This window comes from Aethalodelphis obliquidens, unplaced genomic scaffold (genome assembly GCF_003676395.1).
Source record: "Aethalodelphis obliquidens isolate GAN/ISIS:26980383/991018 unplaced genomic scaffold, ASM367639v1 scaffold15, whole genome shotgun sequence".
Taxonomy (NCBI): Eukaryota; Metazoa; Chordata; class Mammalia; order Artiodactyla; family Delphinidae; genus Aethalodelphis; species Aethalodelphis obliquidens.
Window position 1 is genome coordinate 494,742 of NW_020837959.1, and position 21,400 is coordinate 516,141.

The following is a 21,400-nucleotide window of genomic DNA, read 5'->3' on the forward strand; positions in this document are numbered from 1 at the left end:
CTGATGTTTAGCATATGTACATTTACAACTGTTATATCTTCTTGGCGAATTTACCCTTTTATCGTTGTGACAAGTGACAAGAGACATTATATTTTCATTATTATAATCATATAACGTTCTTCGTCTCTTGTAACAATTTTTTACTTAAAATCTATTTTGTGTGATATTAGTACAACTACCCCTTCTCTCTTTCGGTTACAAATTGCAGGTAAAACCTTCCATCCTTTCACTTTCAACCTGTGTGTCCGTAGGTTGAGAGTCAGTCTTTTGTAGACCGCATATAGTTGTATTCTACTTTTTATCCATCTGCCAATCTATGTATTGTGATATGGGAATTTAATTCATATTAATACATATTTATACATTATTTTTTCAATAACATATTTATAATTATATTTATGCATTTGCCATTTAAGTCATGTAGGAAAAATAAAAAGTGGAGTTGAGCGTCAAAAATACAACAACATTGGCTTTTATATTAGCCTGTGTATTCACCCTTCACGTAGGTCTTTACTTCTTCCTATGGCCTTTGGTTATTGTCTAGTGTCCTTACATTTCAACCTGAAAGACTCCCTATAGCATCTTTTGTAGAATGGGTCTAGTGGAAATGAACTCCCACTGCTTTTGTCTACCTGGGAATAGCTTACTTTCTCCCTTATTTTTGAAGCACAGTTTTGCTGGATATAGAATTCTTGATTGGCAGGTCATTTTTTTTTTCTTTCAGTACTTCAAATACGTTATTCTACTGCCTTCTGACTTCCATGGCTTCTAATGAGAAACTGGCTATTAATCTTTCTGAGAATCCCTTGTAAGTGATAAGTCACATCTCATTGCTTTCAAGATTCTCAGTCTTTGTCTTTTGAGTTTGATTATAATGTGTTTCCGTGTGGATCTCTTTGACTTTACCCTATTTTGAGTTCATTGAGCTTCCTGGATTTGTAGATTCATATTTTTCATCAACGTATACACCATGACCAAGGGGAATTTACTCCAGGAATGCAAAGATAGGTCAACATAAGAAAATCAATAGATGTAATGTATCACATTAATAGAACAATATATATACACACACACAAGTATATCTGTTAGGTACTTGCATGCTCTGACCTGTACACTGGACTCCAGTCTGTGCTTTCTCTACTGAGGGCCATGGGGTGTAGAGGCGTTCTCAGGTCGTGCCTTAGCTGTTTGCCTACATATCCATGCAGACTATCCCAGATGGTTATGTTAAAGCTGATGGCATATCAGTGCCTCAACAAGGTAAAAACTTCTCTCTTCCGTGTGGGAGTCTGGCCAGACTGCTAAGGGCTGGTATGATGCTACATGGTCACACCTTCCCCTCTGATCTAAGTGCTCATCACTCCTGGGGATCCTGCCGCAGCTAGTCTTTGTTCTGTGGTTGTGGTTGTTGTCTTACTGAACACCACGATGTTAGTTCCAGGTACACAAATAGTGACTTGGTATTTGTATGCATTATGAATCGATCACCACTATAAGTCTAGTTACAACCTGTCACCAAAGGTATTACATAGTTATGGACTATATTCCCCACACTGTACATTTCATCCCCGTGACTCACTTATTTTATAATGGGAAGTTTGCTCCTCTTAATTTCCGTCACCTATTTCACTCATTCCCTCACGCTCCTCCCCTCTGGCAACCTGTTTGTTCCCTGTATTTATGACTCTGTTTCAGTTTTGTCATGTTTGTTCATTTTTAAAGTCCACATGTAAGTAAAACCATACAGTATTTGTCTTTCTCTGACATATTTCACTCAGCATACCCTCTAGTTCCATCTGTGTTCTCACTAATGGCCAAGATTTCATTCTTTTTATGGCTGAGTATTATTCCATTGTATATAAAAACAACACATCTTCTTTATCCATTCATCTATTGATGGGCACTTAGGGTGCTTCCACATCTTGACTACTGTAAATAATGCTGCAATGAACATACGGGTGCATGTATTTTTTTGAATTAGTGTTCTGTCTTCTTTGGTTACATACCAAGAGTAGAATTGCTGGGTCATATGGTAGTTCTCTTTTTAATTTTTTGAGGAATCTCCATACTCTTTTCCATAGTGGCTACACCAATTTACACTCTCACCAACAGTGCACAAGGCTTCCCTTTTCTCCACATCCTCACCAACGTTTGTTATTTGTAGTCTTTTTCACAACAGCCATTCTGACAGGTGTGAGATGCTACCTCATTTGTGGTTTTGATGTGCATTTCCCTGATGGTTAGTGATGTTGACCAGCAGTGCCTGCTGGCCATCTGTATGCCTTCCTGGGAACAATGTCTATGCAGATACTCTGCCCATTTTTTAATCTGTTTTATTCTTTTTTTTTTTTTTGATGTTGAGTTTTGTATGAGTTCTTTGTATATTTTGGAATATTAACCCTTTATTGGATACATTGTTTGCAAATATCTTCTCCCATTCAGTAGGTTACCTTTTCATTTTGTTGATAGTTTCCTTAACTTTCATGTAGTCCCATTTGTTTATTTTTCTTTTGTTTCCCTTGCATTGAGACAGATCAAAAAATTATTGCTGAGACCAATGGCACAGAGTGTACTGCTTATGTTTTCTTCTAGGAGTTTTATGGTTTCAGGTCTTACATTTAAGTCTTTAGTCCATTTTGAGCTTACTTTTGTATATGGTGTAAGAAAATGTTCTAATTTCATTCTTTTGCATGTAGCTCTCCAGTTTTCCCAAAAACCACTTATTGAAGGGGCTGTCTTTTCCCCCTTGCATAATATATTCTTTCCTCCTTTGTCACAGATGAATTGACCAAGTAAGTATGGGTTTATTTCTGGGTTCTATTCTGTTCCACTGATCTATGTGTCTCTTTTTGTGCCAGTACCATGTTTATTGCAGCTTTGTAGTATAGTTTGAAATCAGGGAGCCTGACACCTCCAGCTTCGTTCTTCCTTTTCAAGACTGCTTTGGCTATTTGGAGTCTTTATGTTTCCACAAGTTTTAGAATCATTTGTTCTAGTTCTGTAAAAAAAAAAAAAAATGCCATTGGTATTTTGATAGGGATTGCATTTAATCTGTAGATTAACTTGGGTAGAATGATTATTTTAATATTAATTCTTCCAATCTATGAGCATGGAATATCTATTTGTGTGTTGTCTTCAATCTCTTTCATCAATGTCTTATAGTTTTTCAAGTACAGGTCTTTTATTTCCTTAGTGAGATTAATTCCTAGGTATGTTATTCTTTTTTTGATGTAATTGTAAATAGGATTGTTTTCTTAATTTCTCTTTCTGGTAGTTCACTGTTAATGTACAGAAATGCAACAGATTTCTGTATATTAATTTTGTATCTTTCCATTTTAGTGAATTTGTGTATTAGTTCCAATAGGTTTTTGGTGGAATCTTTAGGATTTTCTACATATAGTATCATGTCATTTGCAAACAGTGAGAGCTTTCCTTCTTCCTTTCCAATTTGGATGCCTTTTATTTCTTTTCCTTGTCTGATTGCTGTGGCTAGTACTTCCAATAATACATTGAATAAAAATGACAAAAGTGGGCATCCTTGTCTTGTTCCTGATCTTAGCAGAAATGCTTCCAGCTTTCACCGTTGACTATAATATTAGCTATGGGCTTGTCATATATGGTGTTTGTTCTGTTGAGGTATGCTCAATCTATACCCGCTTTGTTGAGAGTTTTTATCATAAATGGATATTGAATTTTGTCGCAAGCTTCTTCTACATCTATTGAGATGATCATGTTTTGTGTTTTTTTTTATTCTTCAATTTGTTAACGTGGTATATCACATTAATTGATTTAGATATTGAACCATCCTTGCATCCCTGGGATAAATGCCACTTGATCATGGTGTATGATCCTCTTAATGTGTTGCTGAATTCATTTGCAAATATTTTGTCCAGGATTTTGCAAATTCATTTGCAAATATTGTGTACGGGATTTTGCATCTATGCTCATCCGTGATATTGGCCTGTAATTTTCTTTTTTTGGAAGATTGTTGTCTGGTTTTGGTATCAGGGTGATGCTGGCCTTACAGAATAAGTTTGGAAGTGTTCCTCTCTCTCCAATATTTTGGAATAGTTTCAGAAGAATATGTGTTCTTCTTTAAATGTTTGTTAGAATTCACCCATGAGGTCATCTGGTCCTGGATTTTGTTTCCTGTGGGCTTTCTGATTACTGATTCAATTTCATTACTGGTCATCTGTCTTTTCATATTTTCTATTTCTTCCTGATTCAGTCTTGGGAGAGTGTACATTTGTAGGAATCTATCCATTTCTTCTAGGTTGTCCTTTTTATTGGTGTATCATCATTTATAGTCATCTCTTACAATCTTTTGTATTTCTGTGGTGTTGGTTGTAACTTCTCCTTTTCCATTTCTGATTTTATTTGGGCCTCCTCTCTTTTCTTCATCTTTTCTTCTCTCTTTCTGCTCTTTTTATTTCCTTCTACTAGCTCTGGGGTTTGTTTGCTCTTTTTTCTAGTTCCTTTAGGTGTAAGGTTAGATTGTTTATTTGAGATTGTTCTTGTTTCCAGAGGTGGGCTTGTATCACTTTAAACTTCCCTCTTAGAACTGCATTTGCAGCATCTCATAGATTTTTGGATCATTGTGTTTCCACTTTCATTTGTCTTCAGGTATTTTTTTAAAATTTCCTTTTTGATTTCTCCAGTGACCCACTGGTTTTTTAGTAGCACACTGTCTAGCGTCCATGTGTTTGTGTTTTTGCAGTTTTTATTCTCATGGTTGCTTTCTAGTCACATACTGTTGTGGTTGGAAAAGATGCTTGATATGATTTCAATTTTCTTAAATTTTGGCAGACTTGTTTTGTGGCCTAGCATGTGATCTAAATTGGAGAATGTCTTGATTATCTGCAAAACTTCATTTCTCCTTCAAATCTGAATAACAGCCTTACTAAGTAGAGTATTCTGAGTTGTACGTTTTTTCCTTTCATCACTTTAAATATATCATGCCACTTCCTTCTGGCCTGAAGAGTTTCTGCTGGGCCACACACACAGGCCCAGAGGAAATGGTGATGGGTCAATGCTGGTATCTGGGAGGTAGGTGGTCTGCAGCCCCAGGTGCGGGGGTTAGAAGGGCTCTGAGCCTTCTGCGAGTCTGCACAGTGAGGGGAGAGAGAGGACAGGGGTTGAGAGAGGGCTCTGTGAGTTCACCATGGGGGCAGACTGGAGCAAGTTTACAGATGATAAGGACCAAGAGAGGTGAGGGTGAAGACACCGGTGAGTAAAAGGTGGCGAGGCCAATCCCGGGGCTGCAGCAGAGTGGGCCTGGTGGGGTAAGCCCCCATGGCTCTGGGGAGTCCTGATGGTCTAGACCTCTCCAAGGAGCAGGGCTTTTCTAACAGCATTTCCTCTTGTCACGAAGTGTGCATCTTTATTAATTACTTCAGTCTCACAGAGTGGTATTAGTTCCACATTTCAGGGAAAACTTTATGTCAGCACATCAGATAGGTTTCATTCAACAAAATTTAAGAGGTCCCAGCTCTGCTGTGGGTCCTGGAGATATAAGAGAAAACAGAACAACACCGGAGGGAGAGGCACACGGACAGACACGGTGCAGGGTTACAGGCAAGGCAGGAGGGCCTTGGTGCCTCAGCTAACGCCTCCCACTCCGCCCAAGGATCCCGAGGGAATGGCGCCGTGTGGAATGATTTAAAAATGAATAGAACCAATGCTAGTTTCTAAAAATAAGCACATTTACATCATTTCTCCATTGATTTACTTCAGACTAGATACAATTTACTTCACCTTAATGTGTTTTAGTTAGTATTACTGCAACCCATAATTTACATCTGCGATCCGTAATCACACCTAACATCTCTGTCCCTCTACACCAAGTGTTCTGGACAAATCATTGGGCTCTTAAAGGCAGTATTTATAGGAAAACTCAACTTAGGTACCCCTTAGGGAAATGTGTGTAAGGATCAGACCTTCAGCTGTGTGGTTTTCTAAAATGGGGCACACTTTGGCCGCAGCTGTGGCTGTCTTGCCGCTCTGTCTTGTCAGAGCTGGGAGACAAGGAGGCTGTTGTAATTGCTGACCCCACTGTGAGCATGTGAGACTGGATAATATATGGAATGAAAAAAAAAATCATCAAAAGTAAAAAAAAAAAAAGTGCACATAATCACCAACACACTTTTCGAATTCAAAGTCAGAACTCAGCCTGTACAAGCAGCTCTGCATTCATTTAGTCTCTACAAAAGTGAGGTAATAGGTGACACACCTTAATTTTGTTTTTCTTTTGTTTTTTTTGGCCACACCATGCTGCAAGCGGGATCTTAGTTCCCTGACCAGGAATCGAACCTCCACCCCCTGCAGGGGAAGCATGGAGTCTTAACCACTGGACCGCCAGGGAAGCTCCCGCCCACCTTTTTTTTGCATCTTAATTTTAAAATCTGACAAAGATTAGTTCAACATAAAAATCTAATTAAAAAGACAGGTTTTCAATAAATTTCAATTAATTATACTGATCATAAATGATTTTTATTAAGGAATGCATAGTCTTGTGATTCAAAACCAAATATTTTAAAAGAATGATTTACCTGATAAAAACTGACATGAAAGTATTGTTTAAAATTGTAATAAAAAGCAAAAGACATTTAGAAGAACTTGTCTCATTTTAGAAAACATAGACTTTAAGGATTAAAAGTAACTTTCCAAACACATTGTGAGAATTAAAAGCTCACGTCACAGAAACGTTTAATAACAAACATCGACCAATGGTTTACAAGTTGTACAATAAATAAAAAAGCCTCCTAGTTTTTTTCCTTACCAAAAAAACATGAACTGATGAAATAACAATAGAAAGTTGACATTAATTTCTGAAGAAAAGGCACATCCAGGCAAAGGAGTCAAGGCGATTTGTAAAACGCAGAGTTACATGTACACGGTGCATAATCACTGCGTGCAGAGGCGGGCTCCGGGAGACTCTGAGGTCCGGGAACGCGGTGCCAGCTCCGGCCGGTCGCCTGGCCGCGGTCCTCAGAGGCTAGACCTTCTCTCGGGCCGCGGCGCACACCTGGCGACGGCCGCTCGCCAAAGCAGCGGGGCCAGGAGGAGGCTGAGCGTGGTCACGCTCAGGATGAGGAGGTACACCTGCCGGGGGCGGGGCGTCAGCGCGGCTGGGGGCGTGTCTCCGCATCACGGCGTGCGAGCCTCTGGTGCCCGGCCTGGATGAGGGCGCCCCCTTCCCCAAGAGGCCCTGGGGACGGGGGCGCCCCCCCCCCACCCCAGCCCTACTCCCCCTAACAACCCCGCTCCGCCAGCCGGGCAGAGACTCACCTCCCGAGAGATGATACGTGCTCTGCGCGCCCGGCTCCCCAGGACCAGAGAGAACTCGCTGACCTGGGCCAGCCCCGCGGCCACGATCCACTTGACGTACTGGCTGGTCTTGGGCAGCAGCAGAGACAGGACCAGGGCTGCCAGGGCGAACTGGCAGAGCGGCAGGTCACGCTCTGCCAGGCCGGGCCCGAAGCACCGCCCGCAGGAAGCAGGGCGGGTCCGGGGAGGGGGGAGGCCGCCCCAGCACCGCATGGGAGGACGCACGGAGACACCCCGGGGAAAACCAAGGCCCTCCCGCCAAACGAGTATCGTGCAGCCTTCAGAATGGAAACTTTGTTTTCAACGCAACGTAAAGAAAGCGGAGGAAAGCAGCCTGCGGCGGGCAGTGCAGTTCAGCCGCCATCGGGGCACCGCCCCTTCTCATCCGCAAAGCCAGCGGCCACTACCCGGGCCACGCCCACTCCCAGAATCCCACGCTGACACGGGCACCTCAACAATCTGTAGTCACAGAGATCAGACAAGAGGAAAGTGGCGAAATAGTTCTCAGTGGCCGTTAAAATGTACGTTTGCGTCACCAGAGCCGGGTTTACGGTTCTTTAGACTCACTTAGAAGTCAAATTACAGAGCAAGGGTGTCACTGGAGGATCCAGAGAGCGGTTTCTCCAGTCCCAGCTTCTGAAACCCCCGTTTTCAACACAAACTGAGCCGAAGGGCCATCCCGATCCAAGACGCCCCAGCTGCCGGGCTGCGCTGGGCGGGGGGCACACACAGGCAGGAAGCGGGGCACGTGGTGTGACAGGGGAAAGCCAAGGCAGGGCGGACTCGCAAGCGGGGGCCCTACCTTCATGGCCACCACCGAGAGCGTGAGGGCCAGCAGCACGGCGAGCTCGCGCAGCACGAAGGTGGGGAACACGTGAAGGCCTGGGGGACAGGCACCGGCGATCGTCTGGGCTGGGCGGCCGGCCTCCCTGCCGCCCCTACATCCACAGGCTCCTCCGCCAGGACGGGAAGGGGCAGGGTGTCTCCCACCCACTCCACCCCGAGACCCTGAGCAGAGGGCCGGGTGACTCGGTGCTCCCCGCCCTGTTTCCACGGGCTTCAGAACCTGCCTCTCGAGGCACCCAGAGTCTCTGGGGCTCTTGGACCCACCGAGCGGTGCAGGGTGTGAGCGAGAGGCCAGATGGCCGTGCTGTGACCGCGAGTGGGACCGCCCCCCTCCACGGGGACATTCCCAGGGCAGCAGCCTCGACATGCTAGTTTGATTTTTTGTATTAAAATTAGAATTTCTTCCTGCACTTGATATGGACGTGCTGAAGTGGGCCTGCCACCCTGCTGAGCGGTGGACCCTCAGGACCACCAGTCAGGAGCCCCCGTCCCTCAGCTCAAACCTTCCCTCCTTCTAAGGTAGAGTCCCTCAGACCCTAGTCGCCATGGGGACTGTTTTCGCGGCACAAGCTAAGTAGAAACACGTGTGAGCAGATGAGACCCAGTGGGAGTGTCACCCCTGGAGGAGGAGGGTCACCTATGGACGCGAAGAACACGATGGCCAGGAAGTCACGGACGGGCTCCACGCAGGACACGACCTCCTCAGCGACCACGTGGCCCTGGGAGGACACCAGGGCTCCGGCCAGGAAGCAGCCCAGCTCCATAGACACGTCCAGGAGCTCGGTGACCTGAGGGGAGGAGGACACAGGTCACGCCAGGTGCACCCGCCAGTGACTCTGCTGAGGACACACGAGAGGGCCTCTCGGACGCAGCGGGATGTCCCCATAAAACTGCGACAAGCCAGCTTCCCTGCCCCCGCCCAGGCCCCTGCGGCGTCCCAGGAGAACCCCGCAGAAGGCACAGCAGGGGACGTCAGCTCACTGACCACGAGCGAGAGGAAACGGTCATACAACAGTTGCAACCATCGTTTGTGTAGACTGCTGCAGACATTTCGAGTGGGACTATTTCCCAAGATCTAAGAATTTGTGACAACTTTCTTTACCCTGAATCAATAAACAGCCCAACTCCCCTGGCATTAAACACGTGGCACACAAAAGTATTCCCCCCCCCCCACCCTGGCCAGCGCCTAGAGGAAGAAAGCGGACACGGTGTTTAACTCGGGGAGGTAAATCCAGTGACGAGAGCAGCAAAGACAGATGGACGATGTTCCAGGAAGCCCTGCTGACGACCGTGTCAGAGCCCATCAGATGCCTGGGAGCGGATCCGACACAGCGCTCGCTGCCGCCGCACACATGACACACACCGGGCAGCGCGGACACGGACGCGGGGAACCAAGGGCGCCTAGCGTTACGGGAGCAGTCACAGAACTCCCTGTGCCTGGAAGCCGACCAGCTGAACCCATCCCCGTGACCCAGAAGACCACGACCAGACAGCCTGCAGAGAGGGGGCCGGGCTGGCCGCCCGCCCACCTGGGGACAGCAGGGCGTCTGGGCCACCCATGCTCGGCCACGCGGCTTCTGTGCTGTGACCTTCGACTTCGACTTCACGGGGGTGAGGAGACGCTCGTGGAGAACAGGTCCTGACCACGGCCATCCACCCCGCGCTAACTCGCCTCCCGTGGATGGCAGGTCTCAGTGAGAAAAGAAAGCAGTGCGTTTCCAGAGGACAACACACAGCATCTCCGTGACCTGGAGCCGGAAAACACGCGTCACGCAGGACCCTGAAGTGCTGCCCTTAAAGAACGATCACAGCACCACGCTACAATTAGGAACTTCCGTTCAAAAACACGTCGTCAAGAGAGTGAAAGGCAAGTCACAAACTACAAGATATTAGCAAAACTGTATCTGACAAGGAATACCATTCAGCCGTGGGAAGGAATGAAGCACTGGCACGGGCTACAGCTTGGGGTCAGCCTCTGAAACGTGCTGGGCGGGGAGAAGGGCACGGCCACCTGGGGAAACCAGCTGCGGTCACGCAGGCCCACACGGCCCGGGCCTAGACCCGCACGTCCAGCCTCACTCCCACGGCCCGGAACGTCTAAGCACAGACGGCGCGAGCGAGCGGCGGCCTCGGACGCTAGATGCCTCCCCCGGCGCCCGGAACCCGCGCAGGCGCTCGGGACACACGGGCCGCAGAGCGAGGCTGCTTCGGCTCAAGTGCCGCTAGGTGGCAGCACGGAGCGCCGGGTCAGAGCGCTCTGCTGGGTGTCATTCCAGAGAGGACACTCCAGATGGGATGGAACAACGCACAAAACCGAAGTCGGTCACATACGTGAACGGCTCTGAGCAAAAGCAAACCTCAGTCTTCTCCCAAGATTACGAGACACTAGCAGGCAACGCAACTGTGTAAGGAAGTTCTTTTCCTCAGTGTCCTTTATAGGATTAAACTTTTCTCTTGACCTTACTGTAGGCTCATGTGCAGTTCTACGAAGTCATCCAGAGACCCCGGTACCTTCCCCCGGGCTCCCCCACGGCAGCATCTTCCCAAGTCACAGCACGAGCCCCGTGGATGTGACACCGTGGAGCCACGTGGGCCGCCGTGACCTCCGGGGTCCTCCCCACCACCTCCCTCCTCAGCACCCGGCCAGCGGCCTTCCCCCGTCTCTGATCTGTCTTCACGAACTGCACGCAGGTGGAGGGACGCAGCGCCTGACCTTGGGGACCGGCTTTTCGAGTCAGCACAGCTCTCCGGCGACTCACAGACCCACGGTTCAAAGCTGGGTGGCTGCCCTGGCGTGGAGGGCCGTGGCTGGCTGAACTACGCGCCTGAGGAAGGCCATCTGGGCGGTCTGGGCTGATGGGAGCACAGCTGTTGTCACGCTCACACGTCAGTTTCCACGTGAACACGGGTCTTCACTTCTCCGGCGCACGTCGAGGGGCGCAGCTCTTCCGTGCAGGTGATGCCCCCAGAGCTGGGACTGTTTACGGGGTCTCCAGCCCCTCCCCTGCTCTCCCATGAGAAGCCTGTCCCTTAACTGGGACGGCCGCCTCCAAAACAAGCCTCTATGGTGAGCTTTTCACGTTACAGTGAAAGAAGTTATGCTGCTCACTAGCTTGTTCTCATCAAACAGAACAAAAAGTCGTTTTAAACTGTGATTCTTACTTCGGATGCAAAGCGTCTAAGACACACTCGCACGGTTGCACACTCACAAACACCATCCCAGCAGAGAGCCTAGAGCGCGGGTAGAAGCGCCAGGCAGCACGACTGTGCGCGGATAAAACACCCACAAGCGTCTCACGGATGCCAACTGTTAGTAAAATGAAAGAGAAAGGACCGATCACAAGCTCTCGGTGAACAGAGGATGAGTCAGGCGATGTAAGCGGCGGGCATTTGGGGCCTTACCGTCAGCATGAGGAAGGTGAAAGCGGAGATTCCCAGGATGAGGACCTCCTTGTTCCCCTTGCTCTCCGCGTGCAGCCTCCGGCAGTACGGTCCCACGAGGTAGGTCCTCACGACAAGACAGAAGAGGAGAACCGCAGCAAGCGAGAAGAGGACCTGCCCGACCAGGCCCAGGACCCGCAGGATCTCCATGGCGACGCTGGGAAAGAGAGGGAGACGCATAATTCTCCTCAGAATACGCTCAAGTCCAACGAAATGACCTTTCATTCCTTTTTAGCATCACAAAATAAATGACCCAAATCGCAGACATTTTCATTTCTAAATGTTAGAATAAAATCCATCAAACATTAACCTCAGAAATTAAGTTACTTGAATATAGAAGCTGAATTGTATTGCAATTAATACTTTGGAGTAAGTACATTTTATAGGATGTAATGACTCGTGACTGACAGCTTATGTGTCTCCATCGATGACAGATGATAAAAGTCCTCACTAGGAATTAACCCCCATTTGAAATTCTTTGTAAGGCAACAGTCGCTCTGTAACACGACACTGCAGGCTCCCCACCAAAGCGTGACTGGGGGATGCCAGCGACTTTCAGAAAAGCCTTCCCTTATCCCAAGCCAGAACTCTGAATTTTCTGCTACTTAGTCACGGAGAAAAGGCTTCTGCACGAAGCCCTTTTTAGAATATGCTACTCAGATCTCAATATATTGTTAAGATCTCAACCTAATGACCTTCACAAGATAGGCATTATTGTGCATCTGTCGTGTTCATGGTAACATACACAGTTTTTAACCCCAGTTCCCCATCACATTTAGGAAACCCTTCAGTCCAAAATTCTGGTTTAAGAGCTCTTGATGGAAGAATATAAATCAGGTGGTAAGAGAGGACTCGCCCCTGCAGCCAGGCCTAGACCAGCAGCCCAGACACGTCCCAGGGTGTGTGATGCCTCAGGGCGTCACAGCAGAGCCTCTGTGAACACCCATGGCTAAGGCTCAGGATGACAGCCCAGGGGAGAAGGCGGGGTCTGTGGCCTCGGCAGGAAGAGAAACCTGCGCGAAGTCCCAGCCAGGCCCCCAGAGCCCGGCAGCTGACGCCGAACTCCTCACCCACCGCCCGCGACCCGGACCCTCAGGGCCGGCACCGGGCACCCCTTCCCCCTGTACCCCAGTGACCCCTGACTCATCCCATTCAGTGGGCTGCAGAGGCCAAAGCAACACGTGGGGATGCGGTCTGACGTCCGTGACCCGAGGGCCGGGGCCACGTCTCCTGGGCTGGACCCGGGAATGGGTCGTCCAGGCTCAGCCACACTGGGGGTGGCGTGTGGGGGAGCTCGTGCCCGTCCACGTCCACCCTTGACAGACGGCCCTGCCCAACAGGGAGAGGCGCCCCCAGACTTCCTTCCGTGGGGGGCAGGGGGCGGGGTGCTCTCCCACTCGCTTGTTGCTGAGTTAGCCGCTCTCAGCGCTCACCTGTCTGTTAACTGCGTTAGTCTCGTTTTTCTCATTGATTTGTAGATCTTCATGAAATGCGAAACTTAACCCTGTCTTAAAATCAACTATACTTCGATTTTAAACAGTAAGACAGAACGTGTACACACATCTCTTTCCCATTTGTCTTTGGCCTGCTTACCTAATGTGTTCCTGTACATGTATGTGCACGCATACGTGTGTGCACACATGTATGTGTGTATATGTATGTGTGCAGGCCTGTGTGTATCCATGCGTGTGCGTGGGTGGATGTGTGTTTGTGTGTACACAGACATGTGCATGTATTTAAACATTCAAAGTATGAAACTTCAGTGACACTGATCGCATTTCTTGTCCTTTATGGCTTCTGGAATTTGTGTTCTGCTTGAACATCTTCAATATTTGGTAATACATTCATCCATACTTTCTTCTAGAACTTTCATGGTTTTGCAAGATTTTAATTCTAGTAAAATTTGAATTACTTTATAATTTTATCATAGTCTCTGTGTTCTGTCCTTTACCTGTGAAACATTTGGAGGGAAGAAGACAATTCTTTCCTTTAGGAAAGATCAAGACGAGTTCTGAATAAAGCTGAATTAAGAGGCAAAGCTTATATTAACATTACTATTGATTTTATTTAATATTTTTTACTATAAATTTTCCCTGGTTATCAAAATTGGAAAAGAGGTTTTCCCAAATTATACAGAAAAGTAAATAAAGTAAACAGTAAACTCACCATAATCTACTCCTCTACTGGACACTCTAATACACATTTCTAGCCCCCATTTTCTCCTTTATGCAGTTAAAATAATATTGTATGTAATTTTAACAGCTTTTTTGATACATGTCTCATTTCACACAATTCCCCCATTTGAAGTCTACAATTCAACGGCTTCTAGTCACAGAGTTGTGCCACCACCACAGTCTCAGAATGTATTTCATCCCCGAGAGAGCCTGCGCCCCTTACACTCACTCCCCAAGCCCAGCCCCCAGCACCACCAGCCTGCTGTCTCCGTGGACCTGCCTGTTCTGGACGTTTCATATAAACAGAATCGTTTGTGGGAACCACGGTGTGGGCTTTGGCGTCTGTGCTCAGGGCTCATCCGCGCCGTAGTGTGTGTCAGCGCGTCATTCCTTTTTATGGCTGAATGACATTTCCCTGTATGTTTTATTCACCTGTCTGTTAGCTAATGGACATTTGAGTTGTTTCCACGTCTTAGCCATCACGACGAATGCTGCCATGAACATTCACGCACAGGTTTTTTTTATTGTGGTAAAATATTCGTAACATAAAATTTACCACCTTCCCCATTAGTGTGTAACTCATGGCATGAGGGGCATTCACGTGGCTGTGCCGCCTTCGCCCCCCCAAAGGTGACACCTGTGGACAGGTGTTCCCATTCCTGTGGGGTACACACCCTGGAGCAGAAGAGCTGAGTCACGTGGCAGCTCCATGTTTCTCCTTCTGAGAAATACTATATGTGGTCTTGACTCTTTTTTACAACCTAACACAATGCAGGGCACTTTTCCACGTCATTAAAATTCTCGGTAAACATGGCTTCTCATGACAAAACAGGAATTACGTCAACAGGACCAGTACCAGTACTGGATGAAATTTTAAATTAGGAAGATAAAAAGAAAAGCTTTCCAAGTCTTCTGCCTGAGCCATACCTGTCTACCTGGCAGGGGGCCTGGTTCCCAGGTGATACCCGTAGTTCCCAGGGGGCCCGGACACTCTTGGCCGCGGTTCGGATTCTGCCTGGGAAAGGGGGTTCCCGCCTCTCCCGGGAAGGACTTACTGCACAGCCCAAGCAGAACTCAAACGACTTTCAGCTAAAGTTACAAATCCTTTTTCTGTCTAAATGTTTTTTCAGTTACTTACCCTGAAAATCTGTAGCCAGAAGGACTAATGCAACAAAGGTCGCTTTTCTGACAGTTAAAGACCTTTGGATCAAAGAAAAATGACAGACAAAGGGCCTTCCTGACAAACGGCCTTTAACAGCTGCACATACGAGGGGCGTGTCAGGTGCCTTACGAGTCTCTCCTGTTGACAGCCAGCACACTGTCCAGGTTCCACCTTGTTCCCATTCTACAGGTGAGAACACAGCCCGCAGGGTTGGCAAATGGAGAGCTGGGGCTCCATGGTGGCCACACACCAGGGCCGGAGCCTTCACCTCTGGGAATCTCAGTTAAAAATCATTCCCTCCTTCTACTTTCCCCGCCAGGCTGAGCTTCCTGAGAGCAGAGATGAGATCTTGATCACTTTGGATTGCTGAAACTTATTACAATATCTGGCAAAAGGCAAATACTAAAAATACAAAACGCTTCCACTCCGCCGGTCAGCAATGAGGCAGGCTGTCCACGCTCCCCGGACGGGGCTCAGCAGGAAGATGAACACACACCCACCCTCAACCACGCCTCAACATGGGGCTGCTGGCTTTAAAAAATAATGAAAGGATCCAGAGACTTATGTTATCAGATATAAAATGTCCAGGATACGACTGGAAATCACTCACCACACCAAGAATCAGGAAAACTACAACCTGAATGAGACTCCAACATCAAGACCCGTCATCATTAGGGTTATCTGACAAAGATTTTAAAGCAGCCACATCGTAAAAATGATTCAATAGCACTTAAAAAATTCTCTTGAAACAAATGAAAAAATAGAAAATCTCAGCAAGAAACAGAAGTTATAAGAAGAAGAATCAAATGGAAATTATACCACTAAACAGTATAATAACGCGAGCAAAAATCTTGCTGGATGGGCTGAACAGTAGAGAGATGACAGAGGATGGGACCAGTGGACGTGAGGACAAACGGACAGAATCTACCCAGTCTGAACAACAGGCAGAAAACAGACCGAAAAAGAAGTGTCTCAGAGCCCCGTGGGACAACAGAAGAGCCACGTGCGCATCACTGGGGTCCCACGAGGAGGGGGCAATCGGGACTGAAAAAAAACACCTGAGGAAACAATGGCCGAAATTCCTAAACTAGGAATAGACAAGAGACACAGAGCTACAGCTTCGAGGAGATGAACGAACGCCACACAGAACAAACCCAAAGGTATTACGGGCCGGAGGTGTGTGTCCCCCCAGAGTCATCTGGAGGTGGGGCCGGTGCTGGGACTAATGGCCTCTATAAGAGAGACCGGAGGGCTCTGCAGCCTCTCCACCTCCCCTACCGTGGAGACACAGGAGAAGACAGCTGCCTGAGAGGGCACCAGCACCCTAATCTCCGGCGCCCAGCCCCCGAGGCTAAACGTCTGCTGTGTAAGCTGCCGCATCTGTGGTGTCTGCTGAAGAGCCCAAGCTAAGACACCAAGACAGCGTAATTCAATTTCTGAAAACTAAAGGCAAAGTCTTGAAAGCAGCCAGAGAGCAGCCTTGCGTTACTTGTGGAGAAACACAGATCTGAACGACAGCCGGTTTATCACTGAAGCCGTCGGAGGCCAGGGAGAAGCAGCACAGCACTGCCAGGCACTGGAAGAAAGAAACGTCTGCTGCAGACCAACACCCGGTGGCCACGTCCTCCAGCGGGAAGGGAGATAAGACTCAGATGAGGAAACCGAGAGAACCTGCCATCGGCAGCAGACTAACCATGAAAGAATGCCCAGAGCCCTCCAACAGAAACTGGAAACAGAGCAGAAGAAACCTTGTACTTGAGAAGGAAAGGAAGGTCGGTATTTCGATAAACAAATGATCTGAAGCCAGAAAAACAGACCGTGAACTGAAGTACGGCAGCAACCCTACCTGGCGTGTGCGCCGGCTCCCGCCTGGATGAGCGTGGGCAGGACAGCCATGAACAGTCCCAGCTGCACGTCCTGCGTCACCAGCATCCCCAGCAGCACCGCGCCGTAGTCGATGTCGCCTGCTTGGGGAAAAGTCACTAAGAGCGTGTGGACTCAAGTCGGTTAACCTTGACACACGCTCAGAACGCGCGGCCACCTACCTTCCTTGTCGCTGCGAGCGCTGCCCACAAGGAACTTGGACACCAGGGGTGTGCTCGACAAGGAGAGGCAGGTGGAGATAAAGACGCTCTGGGTGGGTCTGATCTGCAGAAGGTGGCCCCAGAGCAAGCCAAAGGCCACCATGAGCAGAGTCATGTAGCAGGGCCCCTGCAGGGAGATCTTCCACACCTGGGAGAGAGCACAGGGGTGAGCACACACCTCAGTGCCCGCGGCCCCGCAGAGCGCGGGCACGCCTGCCCAGGAACCGGCCGGCCCCGCAGCAAACACACCAGCGCAACACCACGAAAAGCGGGGGCGGGCACACGCGGTCACCGAGCGCTGGGCGTGGTTAGGGACGAAGCACGCCCTCCACACTCTCCGCGTCGTGCACCGCCATCCTCAGAACACACCTGGAGCTGGGGACCCCTCCGCCCCCTCTTCCAGCGGAAACGGGACACACCTGAGCGGCCCAGGTGATTCACAGATAAACGACAGACAGTCGAGGGCACGAGCATCCTCGGTGACAAGGCCCGGGAAGGATCTCGCAGACTCGGGCGTCTCTGAACTGTCTCTAATCAGGCCTCTGGGAGATTTCACAGGAGACTGAGAGGGACCTGCCAGCAACTGCTGACACTTCAAAACCCCGCCAAGGAACCTCCCACCGTGACAGGGCCACATGGGTACCCCACGAGGCAGGAGAGCCACCGGCACCTCAGGGTGCGCTAAAGCTGTCAGTCACTTATCGCTGAGAAATAAAAGCAAAATAAACGTGGACTTACTAGCGTAGTTATCAATGGATATAAACTTTCTGCACGCCGAGCCCATGGGCCTGCCTACGAAGGGGCGGGATGCGCTCCAGGTGCAGGTCAAGGGTCAGGGCCGCCAGGTGGGGAGCAGCCAGGCTCGGTGGCGCTCAGGGACATCGGAGCTAGGGGACATTAGAGACCCCAGCTCGCCCCAGACCCAAAGGCACCCAATAAGGCCGGTCCCCGCCCAAGCCCCTGCCCTGACTTACAACACACACCTGCTCCCACAAGCCCTGCCTCAGGCTGCATCCCCCGGCGCAAAATCCCTAAAGCATCACAAAAACGTATCACACTGATGCAGGCACGCAAACATCATGGTGAATGACGTTACTTCCTTATTTAACCCTGAACACCACAGTGCTGGGGAAGACAGCTATGAGACTCTGGACCCAGAGGACATCTGACTCTTCCCAACCCCTCACAGCCCAGATGAGAACGCGCCAGCTGAGGTGGCTGCACCAGGGACGCGGGGGGGACCAGACGCTGCCCCTCCGCACTCCTAACCGCAAGGTAACACCGCTGCTTGCTGTGAACGTCTGAACGCACGTGAACACCAAGGGGTCCAGGCTGCGCTTTCACAGGGCTGCCTGGGAAGACCCTCCCGCTCCCGGGAGACCCCACAGGTCCTCGCCAGGCCCCTCTGGCCCAGCCACAACACACACCTCAACGGAATTAACAGGAAGAATTCGGCCACTTCCCTTAGGACCAAGAGAAGTGGCCAATTTTCTTTATACTTTAGATTCAGAAATTAACACATGGAGGTGATTGTGCCAGAAGGATGAAAAAGATACCAGAGTACCAGGAGAAAACCCTGAACTGACTCAGGACACTGTATGAGGAGGAAAACTGACAGGAAGTGAGTCGTCAGTGGATGGACAAATGGAGCTTTAATAGAAGAAAAGGGGGCGGGACTTCCCTGGTGGCACAGTGGTTAGGAATCCGCCTGCCAGTGCAGGGGACACAGGTTCGAGCCCTGGTCTGGGAAGATCCCACACACCGTGGAGCAACTAAGCCCGTGCACCACAACTACTGAGCCTGTGCTCTAGAGCCCGAAAGCCACAACTACTGAGCCCGCGTGCCACAACTACTGAGCCCGTGCACCACAACTACTGAGCCCAAGTGCTGCAACTAGCCTGCGTGCCTAGAGTCCATGCTCCGCAACAAGAGAAGCCACCGCAATGAGAAGCCTGCGCACCACAACAGAGTAGCCCCTGCTCGCCGCAACTAGAGAAAGCCCGCACGCAGCAACAAAGACCCAACATGGCCAAAAATAAAAATAAATTAATTAATTTATTAAAAAACAAAAAGAAAGAAGAAAAGGAGGAACTGGGGAGAGGGGTGGGCAGGGCCGGGCACAGCTGCTCCTACGGCAGCGCAGGCTCAGGCCGAGCTCACTTCCCTTCCTGCAGGAAGCATGCTGGTGGTCAGAGAGGACTTGGAGAGCAGCACCCACGGGTGTCTGGCGCATTATTTCCTGTGCTTCTGGGCTCCTTCTGTGTGGCCACAGTCACACTATATGCTCGTTTTTTCTTCTGAAGTTCAGCATTTAACATTTTTCTCTTTGTTACTGCACATTCTTATAACACTTTTAATGGCTACGTAGGAGTCCACCCAGCAGCTACATCCCAGCTTAGCCTCAGACACTCAGTCTGCTGTGGATCTTCCATAAAAATGCTACAGTGAGGAGCTGAGTACCTTTTAGGGGCTAATTTTAAAAACAAAAACCAAAACTTGGGCTTGACTCTTCCCTCTGCCTAGAAACCCAGGAGCAGAACCACAAATGAAGGACGTGAACCTGGCAAGGCTCTCGAATCCAACTGCCGGACTGCTCCCCAGAAGGGGCACGAGCTGTCACTCTCATCAGCCTGGTGGGAGGGCACCCAGTGACCACCCGCAAAGTCACTGAGAGCCCTGCTGACTCGACACTAGTGTCCTAGTTAAGTTGGTGGCAAAACGGGGCCTGGATGGAGCTGCCCCTTCCTGTAACCAGCAGCCTCCCTGTCAATTCCCACACACCCCCATCTGCTTTCTCATCAGCTTTCTCCTCTTCTGTGAGCTGTCTGTTCAAACACAAAGTAGCTTTTCATGAATTCACTTCCAACCTAACTCCGTTTCCATTCTCGAATATTCCGGCTTTCAAAGTAATCATTCTAAAGTCAACAAACTTAGGAGGAACTGTTGCTTCCACTACTTTAACATTTATTTATACATATGGTCCTAAATACTATTAACCTTTCAGATATTTTCATCTTACAGTGACACAGCAATAATCAAAATTTGCCACTTATTTAGGAAAACGAGGAGTTTTTCCCCAGAGTAACACACTGAACGTTCCATCCCTATGATATTTCGGCCTCTACCAGCGTTGGACCCTCTTGGAGGGACTCAAAAATCAGTAAGTTTGAACACAGCACTCCTCAGACCCGGTTTGGAATTAGCCACTGAAAGCTAATTCCATTTATTCACTGAATTTTCACTCTTTTTTTAAAACATTTTATCTTCTGGAGTTTATGTTCCAGAAATAACATCAAACTACAACACCATATTCTACTCTAAACAGACCTCATCTGGTGGGCCAGTCTCCAACGAACGTGGTCGGTGGTTGCAGGGCACGTTAATCTCAGTGGGGCAACGACACAAGCACACTGGTGGACTCACCTTTCTCAGCTTCTCTGGGGAAAATTCTAAGCCAACGAGGAAGAGAGTAAAGAACACGCCAAATTCTCCCAACGTCTCCACCTGCACAACTGACTGAGAAACAAGAAAGTTTTAAAACCGTAAAACAACGTATTTAAGATATCACGTGTACTTCACAGAACCATCTTGTCCTAACATACTCAGTGGGACTCCACCAAAAAGCCCAGTATTTAAAACAACAAACAAACAACGATCTGAATTTCCTCTATATCTGAGATACTCTGAACTTCCTGACGGTAGTGCCTTTTTTCCTTTTTCTTGATTAGCCGGAGGAATATTTTTATTTATTTTCTAGGAAACAACTCATGAATTCACCCACTTTCAAGTTCATTAATTTCCACTGGTACTTCCATTACTTCCTTCCATTAGCTTCCTCTGGGGACAGGGAGGCATTAAACCTGAGTTTAACACTTAACTAACAGGAGTGCTTTACTTTCCTTGGGTCTGGGTGAGACTGAGTGTGGGATTTTCTCCTGGACCCCATCTGGCCACTCCCCACAGGTCCTGACGTACAGTGCCCCTCATTTGCTTTTTACCATCAACGTTCCTGCACTACAGCAGACAGTGTTGTTCATACCAGTACATTTGGTACTACTTATATTATTTACAGTTGAGGTTTGCATTACGGCCACTAACTTTTTGATTTTTTCAACATTCCCTGAACACGTGAAAATAGCGTCCAGGCCTTCGTGTGTCGGTGTGCCACCCAGGCCCCGCCGTGCACCTCTTCTGTCTGCTGGCTGTGAACACCACCGATTTGCCCTCTTTCTATCAGCGCATTTCCTCGTTTCACTCTCAACCTTTTATTCACTTTATTTTTATTCAATCTCGTTTGTTGTACTTTTTTTCCTGACACCATCTGCAAACCTGTACCTTTTCATAGAGAAGTTTATTCCACATATATT

The 21,400-nt window shown here is 48.5% G+C and overlaps 1 protein-coding gene across 7 annotated transcripts in view; it reads right to left on the reverse strand.

Annotated features, from left to right (window-relative positions):
• Window positions 1-6,470: 6,470 nt before the first annotated feature.
• The window catches only part of SLC9D1 (solute carrier family 9 member D1), a 31,513-nt gene continuing 16,583 nt past the window's right edge, over window positions 6,471-21,400 (reverse strand). For 4 of the 7 annotated variants that reach the window (XM_027115764.1, XM_027115759.1, XM_027115760.1 and 1 more), the window contains 8 exons: window positions 20,457-20,549; window positions 16,995-17,181; window positions 16,796-16,916; window positions 11,575-11,770; window positions 8,810-8,960; window positions 8,129-8,208; window positions 7,288-7,437; window positions 6,471-7,101 (listed from right to left, as the gene is read on the reverse strand). In XM_027115764.1, the coding sequence (XP_026971565.1) occupies window positions 6,988-7,101; window positions 7,288-7,437; window positions 8,129-8,208; window positions 8,810-8,960; window positions 11,575-11,770; window positions 16,796-16,916; window positions 16,995-17,181; window positions 20,457-20,549 (1,092 nt within the window). In that variant the 3' untranslated portion in view covers window positions 6,471-6,987. Of the gene's footprint in view, window positions 7,102-7,287; window positions 7,438-8,128; window positions 8,209-8,809; window positions 8,961-9,802; window positions 11,480-11,574; window positions 11,771-16,795; window positions 16,917-16,994; window positions 17,182-20,456; window positions 20,550-21,400 lie in introns of those variants that run through there. The other 3 variants (XM_027115762.1, XM_027115763.1, XM_027115765.1) reach the window with 3 other exon arrangements.